At 37.6% G+C, this 15200-nt stretch overlaps 2 protein-coding genes across 4 annotated transcripts in view; one reads left to right on the top strand and one right to left on the bottom strand.

Moving 5' to 3' along the window:
* LOC106868969 (EGF-like domain-containing protein 2) overlaps window positions 1-2138 on the top strand; it is a 47083-nt gene extending 44945 nt beyond the window's left edge. For both annotated transcript variants that reach the window (XM_014914448.2, XM_014914449.2), the window contains one exon: window positions 1142-2138. In XM_014914448.2, the coding sequence (XP_014769934.1) occupies window positions 1142-1350 (209 nt within the window). In that variant the 3' untranslated portion in view covers window positions 1351-2138. The remainder of the gene's footprint in view (window positions 1-1141) is intronic.
* A 1605-nt stretch (window positions 2139-3743) lies between these two features.
* The window catches only part of LOC106868967 (fructose-1,6-bisphosphatase 1), a 32358-nt gene continuing 20901 nt past the window's right edge, over window positions 3744-15200 (bottom strand). For both annotated transcript variants that reach the window (XM_014914445.2, XM_014914446.2), the window contains exons 2-7: window positions 14032-14194; window positions 11607-11699; window positions 9633-9773; window positions 7224-7361; window positions 5522-5638; window positions 3744-4110 (exon numbers count right to left, since the gene is read on the bottom strand). In XM_014914445.2, coding sequence (XP_014769931.1) covers window positions 3919-4110; window positions 5522-5638; window positions 7224-7361; window positions 9633-9773; window positions 11607-11699; window positions 14032-14194 — 844 coding nt within the window. In that variant the 3' untranslated portion in view covers window positions 3744-3918. The remainder of the gene's footprint in view (window positions 4111-5521; window positions 5639-7223; window positions 7362-9632; window positions 9774-11606; window positions 11700-14031; window positions 14195-15200) is intronic.

Genomic DNA, 15200 nt, shown 5'->3' with positions numbered 1-15200 from the left:
TATATATATATATATATATATATATGTTGAAACCATAGTCATGGCTGATGCCAGTGGCATGTAAAACGCACTGTTCAAGCGTTGGGCCTCATGTAAGCAGTGACAGGTGACCAAGACCTTTGGTGTTATACCGTGCTTGTGTAGACCTGTCAAGCCAAGTGAGACCATAGTTACGGCTGATGCCGATGCCACTACACTCTCAGAGTGGTTGGCATTAGGGAGGGCATTCAGTCATAGAAACCTTGCCAAATCAGATCAGAACTTGGTGCAGCTCCCTATATGGTAATTTAACAGGTTCCACTAGTTCTTAAAAAGCATCCTAGATGTGAAAATAATAACAACAAAATACTCTTCTGTAACTTAAATGATGTGTGGTTCTCTACCTATTTTTGAAAATTTATTAGAATGGTGGTGAGCTGGCAAAATTGTTAGAGCATTACATTACAGTATTTCATCTGACTCTTTACTTTGTAAGTTCAAATCCTGCCTGGGTCGTCTTTGCCTTTTATCCTTTTAGGGGTCAATAAAATAATGTACTAGTGAATTACTGGGATCAATGTAATCGACTTAATCATTCCCCTAAAATTACTGGCATTGAGCCTAAATTTGAAGCCATTATTATTATTATTGTTGTTGTTGTTGTTGTTGTTGTTGCTGCTGCTAAGGTGGTGAGCTGGCAGAATCATTAGTAAGCTGGACAAAGTGCTTAGCGGTATTTCATCTGTCCTTACATTCTGAGTTCAAATTCCACTGAAGTCAACCTTGTCTTTCATCCTTCAGGGTCAATAAAATAAGTGCCGGTTAAGCACTGGCATCAATGTAATTGACTTAGCCCCTCTCCCAAAATTACTGGCCTTGTGCCCGTGGTAGAAAGGCTTATTATTATTATTGCTGTTATTATTAAGAGGGCAAGTAGGTAGAATCATTTGAATGCTGGTAAATTCTTTATGGTATGACATTTCGAGTTCAAATTCTGCTGGAGTCAAATTTGACTTTCATCCTTTGTAATCGATAAAATAAAGTACCAGTCAAGTACTGCAGTACCAATGTAATCATCTAACTTCATTCTTCTTGAAATTGCTGGCCTTGTACCAACATCTAAGCAATTATTGTTTTTTGTTTTTGAATTCTTTTTTTCCAGCTATGACTCCACCTGAAGACTGTCTGGCCAAAAACGAGTTCATCACCATGATCACATGTCTAGGAGCTGTGGTTTTAGTTCTTCTCATTCTGTGTGGTGTACTCATCTACTTAGTTCGACGCAAGCGCACTGAGAAAGACTACAATGGAGAAGTGCCACAAAAATCTATGGGAATTGTTGATTTCAAGATTCCTCGTGTAACAAACTAATTTTATATATAATATTGCAATAATTTCCTTTGTAACCATTTTTTCTTCTCACTCTTTAAATCTCTTCAGTTTTTAATAGTTTATTTTACATTTTAGTTAGTTTGTTTTTTTTGTAGCTTTTTTAAATGCTTTTGTTCTTGTTTTTTCTTCTTTTTCTTGACACATATTTCATACTTGCTATTTGCTACTCATTTGATACTACAGGCAGCACAATGTTAGTTTGTTTTATTTTTGCTTCTTTTAGACTACTTAAGATATTTTGGATGACAGGGTGGTAGTTTAACTCACTGTTGTCACTATCATAGACTTGTCAAGTCACTTGACACCTTTCACATGCTATGTCTTCTGTATATTGGAAGAATATAGAAAAAAAGACATCCTTTTTTTTTCCTCTTTTTGATTCTTGTAAATTTACCTTTACACTGACCCAGTTCTTAAAATCGAGCCACATCAAAATGAAGGCTTAGAGAGAATTAAATAAATGTGATTGTCAGAAAAGTGTCACACACACATCCAAATACCCAGCATTCAGTGACACAATACTACCACAAAACAAAACAAAATTGCCTTGATCACATAAAAATAACTGCATATTTAAAAACAAATTTTTCTTAATTCTCTTGAAATGAATGCATAAATGGTAGAATATCAGAAACTAAACCTAATCTAATACTACCATTATACAAATTTACAACGATAGAATACAGTAATAAGATATTTTTACAGCAAAATCTATGTAAATATTTTATCTAAAAACTTAAATAAAAAAATTAATTAAAAAAATTTAATTTTTTTGTCGTCCATTTTTTCTTTTTTCATGTTCATATTTGTATTCAAATTTCAAAATTATTTTTGAGCACCACAGAATTATATCATGTTAGCTTTTAAGCATATTAACATAAACAAATTTCTATCCGTCTATTTGTGGTCTGTGTAGTCAACTATGTGAAACTACAGACAACCTATACTATCACTATCCGCTGGTCTACAGAAAACTCTATCTAAAGGTTTGAGGCTTTTCACCCCATTCTCTTATCAGATATTCCCACATGATCGAAACGTTCATCTAAACATTCCAATCCCTTACTAGTACTAAAGTGTGAGACATTGCCAGAAAAACTTCCATGCGCTTGAAGTATTCCGACTGTCCTTCCCCTGTTGGAGCATAGGCAGCCACCAGTCTGAAGGCACCGCTGTCCCTGCTGCTCATATCTAGGAACACCAACTTACCCTCCGGATCCAGGAAGATTGCCTTTATTTTCAGATCCAAGCCTTTCCAGAAAAGCACCACAGTACCACCACCGCCACCTCTCAGCTGACACAGAGATAGGAAGATCGCGTACTCACCGAAAAGGGTCATGAGGTCCTACAGGTCAGAAAGCCTGGTTTCACTAATGGCTGCTACATCTACACTGAAGGACCTCAGGTCGTTTTATAGGTGACCTTGTTTCCAAGGTGACCTGAGGACCCTGACATTTATACTACCGATTCTGAGCATGACCATACTAAAAACAATAAATATTTAGGACGGAGAAGAGCTCTGTTATTTGGTGGGGTGGCCCCCTTCTTGTTTTGTGTGGATGTTTCCACAAGGTTTTTGTAGAGTCGTTTAGAGAGGCTTCTCTGAAAAGACCCAACAGCTTCTGGAAAGTTCGTTTTTATGGTGTTTGCTTGAGTCTCTTGCTGTGAGGTTGGTAGTGCTTGTGGAGTCTGTGTTGTAAGTGGTAGCACTGGTGAAGGTGGTGGTGGTATTGTTTGTTGTGTGTGTGAGTTGTTGCTGTTGGGAAGTTCAGATTGTTTATTGTGCTTCCCCTCTTTATCCAATGTCTCTCTAGATTATTTTCTTTTTCTTTTTGGGGGCACTGTCTGCCACTCTACCCATCTCGATCTCAGTACTCGAACAGTCCAAGTTGTTTAGGTCAGGAAGGAAGAGGTTTTGGGGGTCTTTGTCTAGAGTGTCCCACAGGGCCCCACCCATTGCTGCTGGTGGTGGTGATGGTGACGCCATCACCGGTGTTGACTCTGTTGCTGGTGTTGGTGGTGGCCTGGCGATGGCCAGAGGCTGTTTCACTGTTGATGATGTAGGGACCACTTTTTTCTGCTGCCGCTGCATCTACTGTTGCTTGCATATGGGGCAGTCAACCTTTCTACTGGAAGCACAAGGCCTCAAATTTGGGGGAAGGGATTAAGTCAATTACATCAACCCCAGTACTTACTGGTACTTATTTTATCAACCCTAAAAGAATGAAAGGCAAAGGCAACTTTGGCGGAGTTTGAACCCAGAATGTGAAGATGGATGAAATGCTGCTAAACATTTTGCCCAGTGTGCTAATGATTCTACCAGCTCAATGCCTTATAATAATAATAATTATAATAATAATAATAAAACACAGTTTGGAAATATTCAAAACAAAAAAAATATATTTATTACAATGACATCAAAAAAAAATCAAAAACAGTGCACATATTTGCATATAATTATTCCCCTTAATTCATTCTTTAACAGTTAAGAAATTGAAAAAATTGAATAAACAGCAAAAATGTTTTATTCTTTTCTCTGGATTTCTTTTAATTAGTTCCATGAAGTTTGTAGAGTTCTATAACCTCTTGAACATCATCTTTCGATCCCAAAAAGATAGGAACTCTTTGGTGAAGGCTTGTAGGAACAACATCAAGAATGGGCATGGTTCCTGTGGTAGCTAAACCACCAGCTTTCTCAATGATAAAAGACATGGGGTTGCACTCGTACAATAGTCGGAGCTGGAACGATAAGAAATAAGGACTTAGAAAACACTTTGAAAATAAATGGTTGGTCCATTATTTCAAGGAGTATATAGCTCTTTTGTTATCATATTGTGAATTACACTGTCTTTGATTCAATTAATTTTGAAAATCTTAAAGAATTTAGTAAAGTAACTTCATCATTATTAACTGTTTTGTTACCATATTTCTGTTGAAATATGCTCTTAATGTTTCAATTAATATTGTAAATAATGAAGAATTTAGTAAATTAACAAATAATAAAGGACACTAAAATGAGATTGGTGTACTGAATCTGGGGTACTCAACCAGAAAGTACCTAAACAGGTGTACTGAGATAAGGAGTGCTGAAACAGTTGGGGACTGAAATTCAGAGGGTGGTGATAGAAGGGTACCAAACATTACTATTAGGTAAATTTAAGAAAAAAATATATATTCATTTGTTTATTTTTACATCTGTTTTTCCATACTATCATGGATTAGATGAATACATTACAGAAACATTATTTTATAGTTAGATGCCCTTTGTGTCATGAACTATTCCATGCCTTTCAAGAAAAAGGCCTCTTATTCCACATGTTTGCGAAGGCTCAAGGTGATGATGTGTTGACAGGGAAAATGACAACACTGCTTGTAGCTAGGTGTCAAGGAAGTGCAAATGTAAACATACACACAATCACACATGTATATACATATATAAACATACATGCATATATATATTTGTTTTTATATATATATATATATATACATACATACATACATACACACATATCTGCACTCACATATATACACCATTTAACATACACTTTCTTTTACTCGCTTCAGGGCAATGGTTGTGTCCATGCTGGTGCACTGCAAACTAGTGTTACTTCACCTTCATTAATCCCCTAATAGTTGGCGTTTGGTGAATGAAGGAGATTGATGCTGCTGCCCTCGTTCAGCTTCCCACCGTGTTGGCTCATCTGGGGCTCTTGACAGCAGAAGATCCAATTTAGCTTTGAAGAGACCTATGTCCGCACAATGTCGGTCTCTCTTTGGGAGGATACTGAAGAGCTGTGAGCCCTTGAATCCCTGTGCCAGTGACATGTGAAAGGAACCAGTACCAGTGACATGTAAAAGACACCCATGTCAGTAACATATAAAAGACACCTAGTACACTCTGTGGAGTGGTTGGAGTTAGAAAGGGCATCCAGTCATAGAAATCAAACCAATACAGACTGGAGCCTGGCGCAGTTCTCCATCTTACCAATCCCAGTCAAACAGTCTTACCTATACATGTATGGAAAACGAATGCTAAACGATGATGATGGTGCATGTGTGTGTGTGTGTGTGTGTGTGTGTGTGTGTGTGTGTGTGTGCGTGCATGCATGTTTGTGAGTAACAACGCTTAATAAAAAATCTTATAACAAACCTTTCCGTTAGGAGTCTGTGATGTGGCAGGGTACATGAAGATCCCTCCATAGCACAAGGTTCGGTGTACATCAGCAACCATGGAACCAATGTAGCGGGCACCATAGGGTTTTCCCTCCTGACATAAACAATTCAATAAAACTTAAACATAATAGACATCAACAAAAAGCATCCATATTTTTATTTTAACTCTAGGTCAATTGTCACTGAACAACAACAGTCCCATGATCAACACTATTCCAGCCATGACCATTCCATTTTCTTTTCTTTTTCTAGCTATAGTGTATCCAACACTACATTACCAACATAGCCCTTCTGCTTTTTAAATAGTATGGTTACAAGAGTGAACTGCTGCTATTTTTAGCAAGCCAAGCAACCACATAGAGGGTCTCTTATAGGCTTGCTCAAAATTGTCGCTGTCATAATTGTTATAGTTGTATTTATTAAGCAATAATATCTAATATCAATGTACCAAATGAGTAATATGATCAGCCAATAAGTGGCAGGGACATGGTTCAAGCTTCCGCATCATTTTTAGCCATAAATTGGTATTTTTAATATTGGTTTCAAATTCTGACACAAGGCGAGCAAGTCAGGGTTGTCAATTTATTCAACCCCAGCACTTGAGTGGTATATCATCTTATCTACCCCAAAAAAGATTAACCCCTTTAGCATCCAGATTATTCTGTTAAATGTAATACATATTTATTCACATTGTTTTGAATTAATCATGCATTATCTTGTAGCTTCAAGATTTCAATGATATTTATTTTCAGAATGACATTGTAATATAAATGTGAGAGGCTGGATCTGGCCAGTTTGAATGCAAAAGGGTTAAAGGTAATGTTAACTCCAGTTAGATTTGAACTCAAAAATTTAAAAGGATGAAAATAACATACTCTAATTTATAGAACAAATTCTTCAAAGTTCTAACACACGAACTTTTTCATTATCATAATTCTGTTGCACTGCACTGCCTTTGTTTCACTAAATTTTGAAAATAGAGGAGAATTTCGGAAAATAACTGTCACTATTAAGCTGATGTTTTGAACATAAATTAACATCAACTTTTGATGGAGAGTTTTAATTTAGACCACTTTAAAAGAGGAAGTTTGTATCATAGAACCAGGAACAGTCTCAGGTGTGTTGGTATCAAAAGAGTTACCTGTTAATAATTACACTGTGTAACAAAACTTTTTTTTTTGTCTTTGGTCAAGAAGTGTTATTTCCAATTTGCTTCTTTCTTGAAATCCAAGGAAATGACTACTATTCCCTTCAAACTTTGCTTTTGAGATCAGGATAACAATGTTTTGAAACAGACCTATTTTCTATTAGATTTCAGACAGATTCAGCACTGAGTTTCCGAAACAGAAAATATCTGTATAGCAAATATTCTACTCAAGACCACAGATTTGTTTATCAATTGCTTTACTGTAACCACCCGAGCATGTTCCTTAGTAGCTGACAATATGTGCATCTCTGATCATGAGCAGGAGTAATGTTAGAGCATCATAGCCATGTGCTGAGAAGGAGTCTTTGGCATTTAAATAACAAAAGTAAAGTCTGAAGGAAATATTAGTCATTTTTCTTATTTTCTAGGGGTAAGCAAACAGGAAATAACAGTAGCAACCCAAGGACAAAAATCGTGTTACACATTGTAATTATTCATACTTTGAAGAGTAGCAAAATGGCAAAAACCTTACCTTAGGATACTTCTTGCTCTTTATATACTCTGAGGTAGCCTTGTCCCAATACTGAGCATAACCTTCATTGAGGGAATAGATTTTTCCTCGTGGCTTAATTTTCATATTCCTTTCAGTTAGGAGAAATTCTCCAATTGACTGCCAAAACATAAAACAAAGTTAATTTACAGAAAACTGAAACATCAAAAGGTTAGCTTTGTTTGCTTGATTTTTTTTTTTGTTTCTTTTTTTTTTCATTTTAGTTTGGAGGAAGAGGCTCTGCCCATCACCTTTGAAGTGATTTTGAGACAAAACAAACTGACCCAGTCGACGTTCTTGTTGAAAAATTGCAGACCAACAGTTCCAGCAAAAACATATGTAATTGAAGAATCCTATAGGTTTAATATTCTGGGAAAGAAGGACTGAATATAGGATTTAGGGCAAGCCTTGGTGGGTGGTTACAACATGGGAGATGAGAGGAATGGGAGGGGGTAAAGGAATGGAGGATGGTATGAGGAAGGAGAGGGAAGGCGATGGCAGTAGAAGAGATGAAGAGGAGGGAGACAAAGTGGAGAAAGATGAGGAGGAGGGAGATGAAGAGAAGAGGGATGAAGAGGAGAGACAAAGAGAGGAAGAGGAAAGAGACAAAGAGAAAGAGGAGGCAGTGGAAGAGGAAGAAGGGAGGAAGGAAAAGAGAAGGCTAGGAAGATAAGGGAAAAAGAAGAGGAGAAAGGAAGATAAGGGAAAAAGAAGAGGAGAAAGGAAAATAAGAAGAAAAGGAAGAGTGACAGGGGAAGGGGAGTTTAGAGTGCCTGAACAGGCAGCCAATGGCCCAGTGGTTAGGACAGCGGACTCACGGTCGGAGGATTGCGGTTTCGATTCCCAGACCGGGCATTGTGAGTATTTATTGAGTGAAAACACCTAAGCTCCACGAGGCTCTGGCAGGGGGTAGTGGCGACACCTGTTGTACTCTTTCGCCCCAACTTTCTCTCACTCTTTCTTCCTGTTTCTTGAGTAATGCTGCGATGGACTGGCGTCCCGTCCAGCTGGGGGAACACATACGCCATGGAAACCGGGCCCATGAGTCTGGCTAGGCTTTGAAAGGGCGACGAACGAGATATATACATATATATATGTGTGTGTGTCTGTAATATATATGCATTATATAGGTTGGCATGAGGAAGGGCAAACAGCCATAGAAACCAAGCCAAAATAGACTGGAGCCCAGTGCAGCTCTCCACCTTACCAGTTCCAGTCAAACAGTCTTATCCATGCCAGTATGGAAAATGGATGCTATATGATGATGAGGACGATGATGATGTAATAATTAAATTATATATTATGCACTTTATTGTGTCTTGTTATGCACATGATCCCCAGCGTTGCATGAAACCAGTCCATGGTGCAAAAGAGTCGAGGACCTCTGTTGGAGAGTGTTAATAGTTGTTAAGGGAGGGATAAAGTATTTTCTAACTCTAAAGAGGAATGACAGTCTTTGTGATACAATCATTGCTACATTGAGAATGTGTGTTTACTGAGAGGGATCATTGGTGATGGTGAGATGTAGCATTATAAGTGATAGCCAAGGGTTTTAATTTATACTTGGTTTATGTTTGGAGGGGAAGAGGTGATGCAAATAAAGTTTTCTTGGAATATGCCATGATCGAAAGAAGAAGACTAGTTGTGTTCTCACTGGAGGATGCTTGTAAAGATTTTGTTCGTTGAGTCAGTGAGACAGAGAGAGCGAGAGAGAGAGAGAAAGAGAGAAAGTGTGTGTGTGTGTGTGTGTGTATGGATGGGTATTTACACACATATTATCATAATCATCATCATTGCGATGGCCACTTTTCCATGCTTGCATGGTTAAGTTGGAATTCATTGAGGCAAACTTTCTACAACCAGATGCCCTTCCTGTTGCCAACTCTCATCATCATTTACAACTACCACATGATATCAAGACAAGGGTACATACATACATGTGTGTATGTGAGAGAGAGAGAGAGAGAGAGAGACAGGACAAACTTCTTTCAGTTTTTATTGACCAAATCTGCTCACAAAGCTTTGGTCAGCCCAAGGCTATAATAGAACTTGCCCAGCTGCTACACAGTGGGACTGAACCTAAAACCACATGATTGGGATGCAAGGTTCTTAACCACACAGCTAATGCAGGTCACTAACTGTGTTACTGCTAATGACTTTATAAGCTGCAATAATGTTCCACAGTTGATTTACTCAAGATGAGAGATAAACTGTGCAACATCTTAACAATATATTTATGAAATTAATTGTTACATAACAAATATAGTAGATCTTTAAAGATAATTAACTTTATTTTTGTAGGTGTATGAGCTCATCAAAGAAAGTACAGTGCCCATGACATTTGAAGAACCTCAAAGGGAATAATATAGAAAACAAAAAAATAAAACTTACAGGGTCCAACATGAATCCATTTACCTCTTGACCAGTGGATAGAACAACCATAGTAGCACTGCCATAAAGGGCATATCCACCGGCAACCAAGTCTCGGCCAGGTTGCAGGGCATCTTTCTCAGTAGCAGGGCCTGAAGACAACTGGATGAAAAAGAGAATTAAGGGAATTAATTAACTAATTAGATTTGTTATTTATTTAATCATTCACTCATAAAATAGTTCCTAATTTTGGCACAAGACCAGCCATTTTCAGAAAAGGGGTTAATCAAAACCATCGACCCAGTACTTACCTGGTGCTTTATTTGATGAAAAGCAAATGACCTTGGCAGAATTTGAACTCAGAATATAAAGAGCTGGAATAAATACCACAAGGTATTTTTTTTCCAATTGTCTAACAATTCTGCCAGCTCACAACCATGTTCTCTAACATTGGCACAAGTCCTCAAATTTTAGTCACTGGGTGTACAGGGGTTTAAATTGATACTTAGCACCTGAATGGTATTTATTTTACTGACCCAAGGAAAGAGGAAAGGCACAGTGGGATTCAGAGGGATTTGAATTTGTCTCCTTCATTGGACACGAAACTCAGCTTGCGAAGACTTATTGGGGCAAGCAAAAGCGAAATCGGGATAGCACCTGTGCCCAGCGTTGCCTTTCTGGCACTTGTGCCTGTGACATGTGTAAGGATTTTCGAGCGAGATCATTGCCAGTGCCCCTGGACTGGCTCTTGTGCGGGTGACACATAAAATACACCATTTTGAGCGTGGCCGTTGCCAGTACCGCCTGACTGGCCTTCGTGCGGGTGACACGTAAAAGCACCCACTACACTCCCTGAGTAGTTGGCGTTAGGAAGGGCATCCAGCTGTAGAAACTCTGCCAAATCAGATTGGAGCCTGGTGTTGCCATCCGGTTTCACCAGTCCTCAGTCAAATCGTCCAACCCATGCTAGCATGGAAAGCGGACGTTAAACGATGATGATGATGATGATGATGATGATGATGATGATGATGTACCTAAGTATTGCAGCAAAGCATTCCTGCATAGATCCACCTTTAATAAGATGAGGTTAAGATGATCTATAACAAAATGTGTGAGGAATATCCTCATCATCATCATCGTCACCATTATCATCATTTAATATCTGTTTTCTATGCTGGCATGAGTTGGAAGGTTTGACAGGAGCTGGGGCCAGCTGAAAAGCTGCCTAGGCTCCATGTCTGTTTTGGGATGGTTTCTATGGCTGGATACCTTTCCTCATGTGAACCACTTTACAAAAGTGTACTGGGTACTTTTATGCAGCACTAGCATGGGTGCTTTTACATGGAACCAGCACCCATGAGCTCACAAGATTAGGATTGCTCAGCTGAAGAGAAATGTAGGGGATATGCCTGTATGCAAGGACAACCACATTTTTACTTAGCTTGATGTGCATTCTCAAGCACAACAAACTACCAGAAGTTTTGGGCCCTTGTCATCCCCACTCTAAAGACCAATGGCTGAAGGTACTTTCTCACCACTTCATCCCATATCTTCCTAGGTCTACCCTTCCACATGTTCTCTCTTCAATTAGAAATCAGCACTTCTTGATGCAGCTCTCCTTAACCATACACAAGCTCTCTTCATCCATATAACTGTTATGTATAATATATACATTAGACTGCAACCATGCAGGGGCACTGCCTTGAAGAATTGTAGTTGAATTAACCCCAGTAATTATTTTTTTTCTAAGGCCACTACTTATTCCATTGGTTATATTCGTCAAACTGCTAAGTTAGAGGGATGTAAACATACTATCACCAGTTGTAATGGTGACCTTTTTTGGTGGGGGCAAATTTTCTGAAATAAATGACACTACTACTATCACGCATGTCAATATAAGGAGATATAAACACATGCACCTATAAATACAGACAGAGAGACAGACAGATAAAGATATGCAGTATATGTTTGAGGATAACTGTAGAAGTAACTCACCTTTCGATAAATTCCAAAAATGGATCCTATAGAAACCAAACAATCAATATTTGAAGAACCATCCAAAGGATCAAAGCAGACGATATATTTTCCCTAGAAAATATCAGAAACAAACAAAACATCATTAACCACAATATTGCTTCAGCTTATTTTGTATCAACTAACTCACTATTTTAGAGTAAGTTAAACAGGAAGTGGTAGCAGTTAAGCCTTTCCCAGAGCAGTATCTTATTTTATATCACATTTTATGAACATGTCATTGGTTAAGCAATGGTTCTCAACCATTTTTTTTTTTTATCTAAGGACCCCTTTGATTACAATTTTATTCTGGTGGACCCCACAAACCATTCAATGTTCAAAAACTAGTTTTATAGATACTTCTTTCAAAACTCCTAGTTTGATTTTCACATATTGTGTAGTTTGAACAATGTAAAATGTTAGAAAAAGAAACCTAATGTTTCTTGCAATAAATATATCTATAGCAAAATGGGAGTGGTGATGATGACAGTGATAGTGATGGTGATGATGGTGATGATAGTGATGATGGTGATGATGATATTGTTGTTGTTGTTGCTACTGTTGTTTAGTGTAATGTGGTACAATTTCAGCAAATTTACTGTTTCTTCATCAAAACTTATGGCAAATATCAAGTCCAGTTTCACTTTTAACTTCTTGTACAACCACTGTACAGCATGAAGTTGCATCAGACAACCAGTCCCAAAACATGATATAACAAGAATTGTGCTAACTTTATTGACATTCATTTTGAAATATGTAAGTCTTTAATGTAAAGGAAAAAATTCTATTCTCCTCCTCTTTCAATCATTTCCATTCTGTAACATTATCCTTTCAGGACTAGGTTGAACCTCCACAGGATTTGAACTTAGATCTAGGAACTAAACAACACAAGGTATTTTCTTTGCAACTCTGATTCTACCAATTACCACAAGCCAACACGTGTGTATCTATATGGTGATATGAACTGCAAGGAATAGCAGCCAAGGGCCTTCAAATTACACTCTACTTACTTAAATGGACATGTTGGAGAAAGTAACCCTTGATTCTGACTACATAAGGAAAAGATGAGATTGATCATGGCTGGAATGTCTGCTTGCTCAATTTAGGGCTGATCTGGGGTTAAACATCATCATCACAACCACCATAACTATAATAATTTTTAACATAGAAGGTCAGAAAACTGCAGGGAAGGGACAACTGATTAAATCAATCTTAACTGGTACTTTATTTTACTGATCTCAGAAGGATGAAAGACAAAATCAAGGTTCGTGGAATGCAGGTTATTTTGTCTGGCATTCTATAAGTTCCGTCAATCTGTCACCCCTCCATTTTAATAAGAGTAATACATATTTAACACTGTTTGACAGACCAGACCAGGGTAGGGATGAAGGAAAGAATTTATTTCTAGAAGTGTGTAACAATAATAATAATAATTAATTCTTTTTATTGGCTAATATAAATCAAAACATTAAAGGACAATACAAGACGAACAATAAAAATAATAATAATGCCTTCTACTAAAGGCACAAGGCCTGAAATTTTGGGGGAGGAGACTAGTTGATTACATTGACCCCAGTGTTTCACTGGTACATAATTATCAACCCCAAAAGGATGAAAGGCAAAGTCAACCTCAGCAGAATTTGAACTCAGAACATGAAATGAACTCAGAATGGATGAAAGGCTGCTAAACATTTTCCCCAGCATGCTTATGATTCTGCCAGCTTGCTACCATAATAATAATAATAATAATGATACACTCTAAGTTGTGACAACACGATGAGGTAACAAAAGTGCTACATTGAAAACTACATGAAATGAGCACAGAATGATGAAATGTCGCTAAGCATTTTGCTAATCAGGCTAACGATTCTACCAGCTCACTGCTTTCTTTCTACTACAAACACAAGGCCTGAAATTTTGTGTGAGGGGACTAGTCAATTACATTGACTCCAGTAATCAATTGCTGCTTATTTTATTGACCCCAAAAGGATGAAAGGCAAAGCTGACCTTGGCAGAATTTGAAATCAGACTGTAAAGACAAATGAAAAGCATACTAACAATTCTACAAGCTTGCTGTCTTAATAGTAATAATAAAGATCACCAGGATGTGGCAGCTGCAAGAGTCAAAGCATTGAGTTCGATACTCATCAGAGCATTGAGTTCGATACTACCCAACCTGAAGAAGAGTCTGGACACTTTAGAAATATCCTGCAATCTTGGTGTGTTGCAAAAATCAGTTTCATTTGGAACTGCATGCATACTACATAAAATGTTGTCTGTCTGAGGGCCTTGTTATGACTTGACAGACAGCACAAATCCCTGCTACACACTATATTTTCAATCTACATCACAGTATTGAATACTGTGTGATGTCTTCAATAATAATAATACCAAACTGAATCCTCACTTGGTTTTCGATTTCAACCTCAATAGCTTTCTCATTCTCTTCACTAACCATCAGGGCGGTCGTGAACGAAGATTTGAGCATGTTGATGAAAAGGTCATTGGACAGAATGTCCAACTTCTTGACCTCATCTCCAGACACATTGGAACCACCAGCAACACCAAATCTGAAAGGAGACAAAGCAACAGAGATAAAAACAACAAACAATACACTTCTGATAAACTTTTTCTAAATACATGATACACTCTGAGTAACAGTTCAGCCCATCCACAAAACGTTATTATTGACGATATGATAAAGCATCAGGTAAAGTGGCAAAAGGTGGAAGAAATGGTTAGTGGATAGTGTACCGATACAAACACAAAATCAGCCTCGTGTACAGCCTCACCTGACCAAATCAGAAACAGGTACCAACTAGATCACCTGAAAATGTTACATAAGATACAATCAGCTAAAGAGGGAGCCTCTACGTGGTCCGTTAGAAATAACAGCTAAATCCACATTAAAATTTACCTTAATATCTTAAAAAAAAAAAATAAAGAGCAGTTGAACAATGTAGTCCTAGATAACAAATGACAGGATGATCGTAGCTAGAGAATCTCTGATCGTGTCTTCTCAATCAAAGCTGACCAGGGGTTAAACAACAAGAACCCAAGTTAAACTAATTCAATGATGGAACCCCTACATAGTTGTTAGGCCTACCAGAAACAGCACCCAAATATCCCTCTAATCATACCATATTTTACCAACATTAGTAAGACTGTTTCACTAATGAGTTCTAATAATACATGTCTAGAACTGTTTCCTATAACTTGGAAAAGATCGGATTTCTTCCATACACTTAATTGCTATCGTTTTATTCCTAATTACTTTTATTACCCATTTCTTGGCTTTAAATTATTTTAGAAGAACAGAAGAAATTAATTTTTTAATTTCTTTCTTATTGCAGTAGAAAGTCAGAATACCAGCAGATGGAGATGAGCATAGAGAGAAAGAGAGAGAAGAGAGACAGAGAAAAGAATACACAAGGAAAAAGTAGAAAGTGGGAATATATGGAAAACGTGATGAGACAGAGAGAAAGTGAAGCATGCAGTGAAAGAGAGATGAAGGGAGAAATAGAGAGAGAAAGAGAAACAAACATACACACACACATATATATATATATATATATA

This window comes from Octopus bimaculoides, chromosome 17 (genome assembly GCF_001194135.2).
Source record: "Octopus bimaculoides isolate UCB-OBI-ISO-001 chromosome 17, ASM119413v2, whole genome shotgun sequence".
Classification (NCBI taxonomy): Eukaryota; Metazoa; Mollusca; class Cephalopoda; order Octopoda; family Octopodidae; genus Octopus; species Octopus bimaculoides.
The sequence above is the reverse complement of the archived record's forward strand: the minus strand, read 5'-3'. Positions and strand labels throughout refer to the sequence as shown.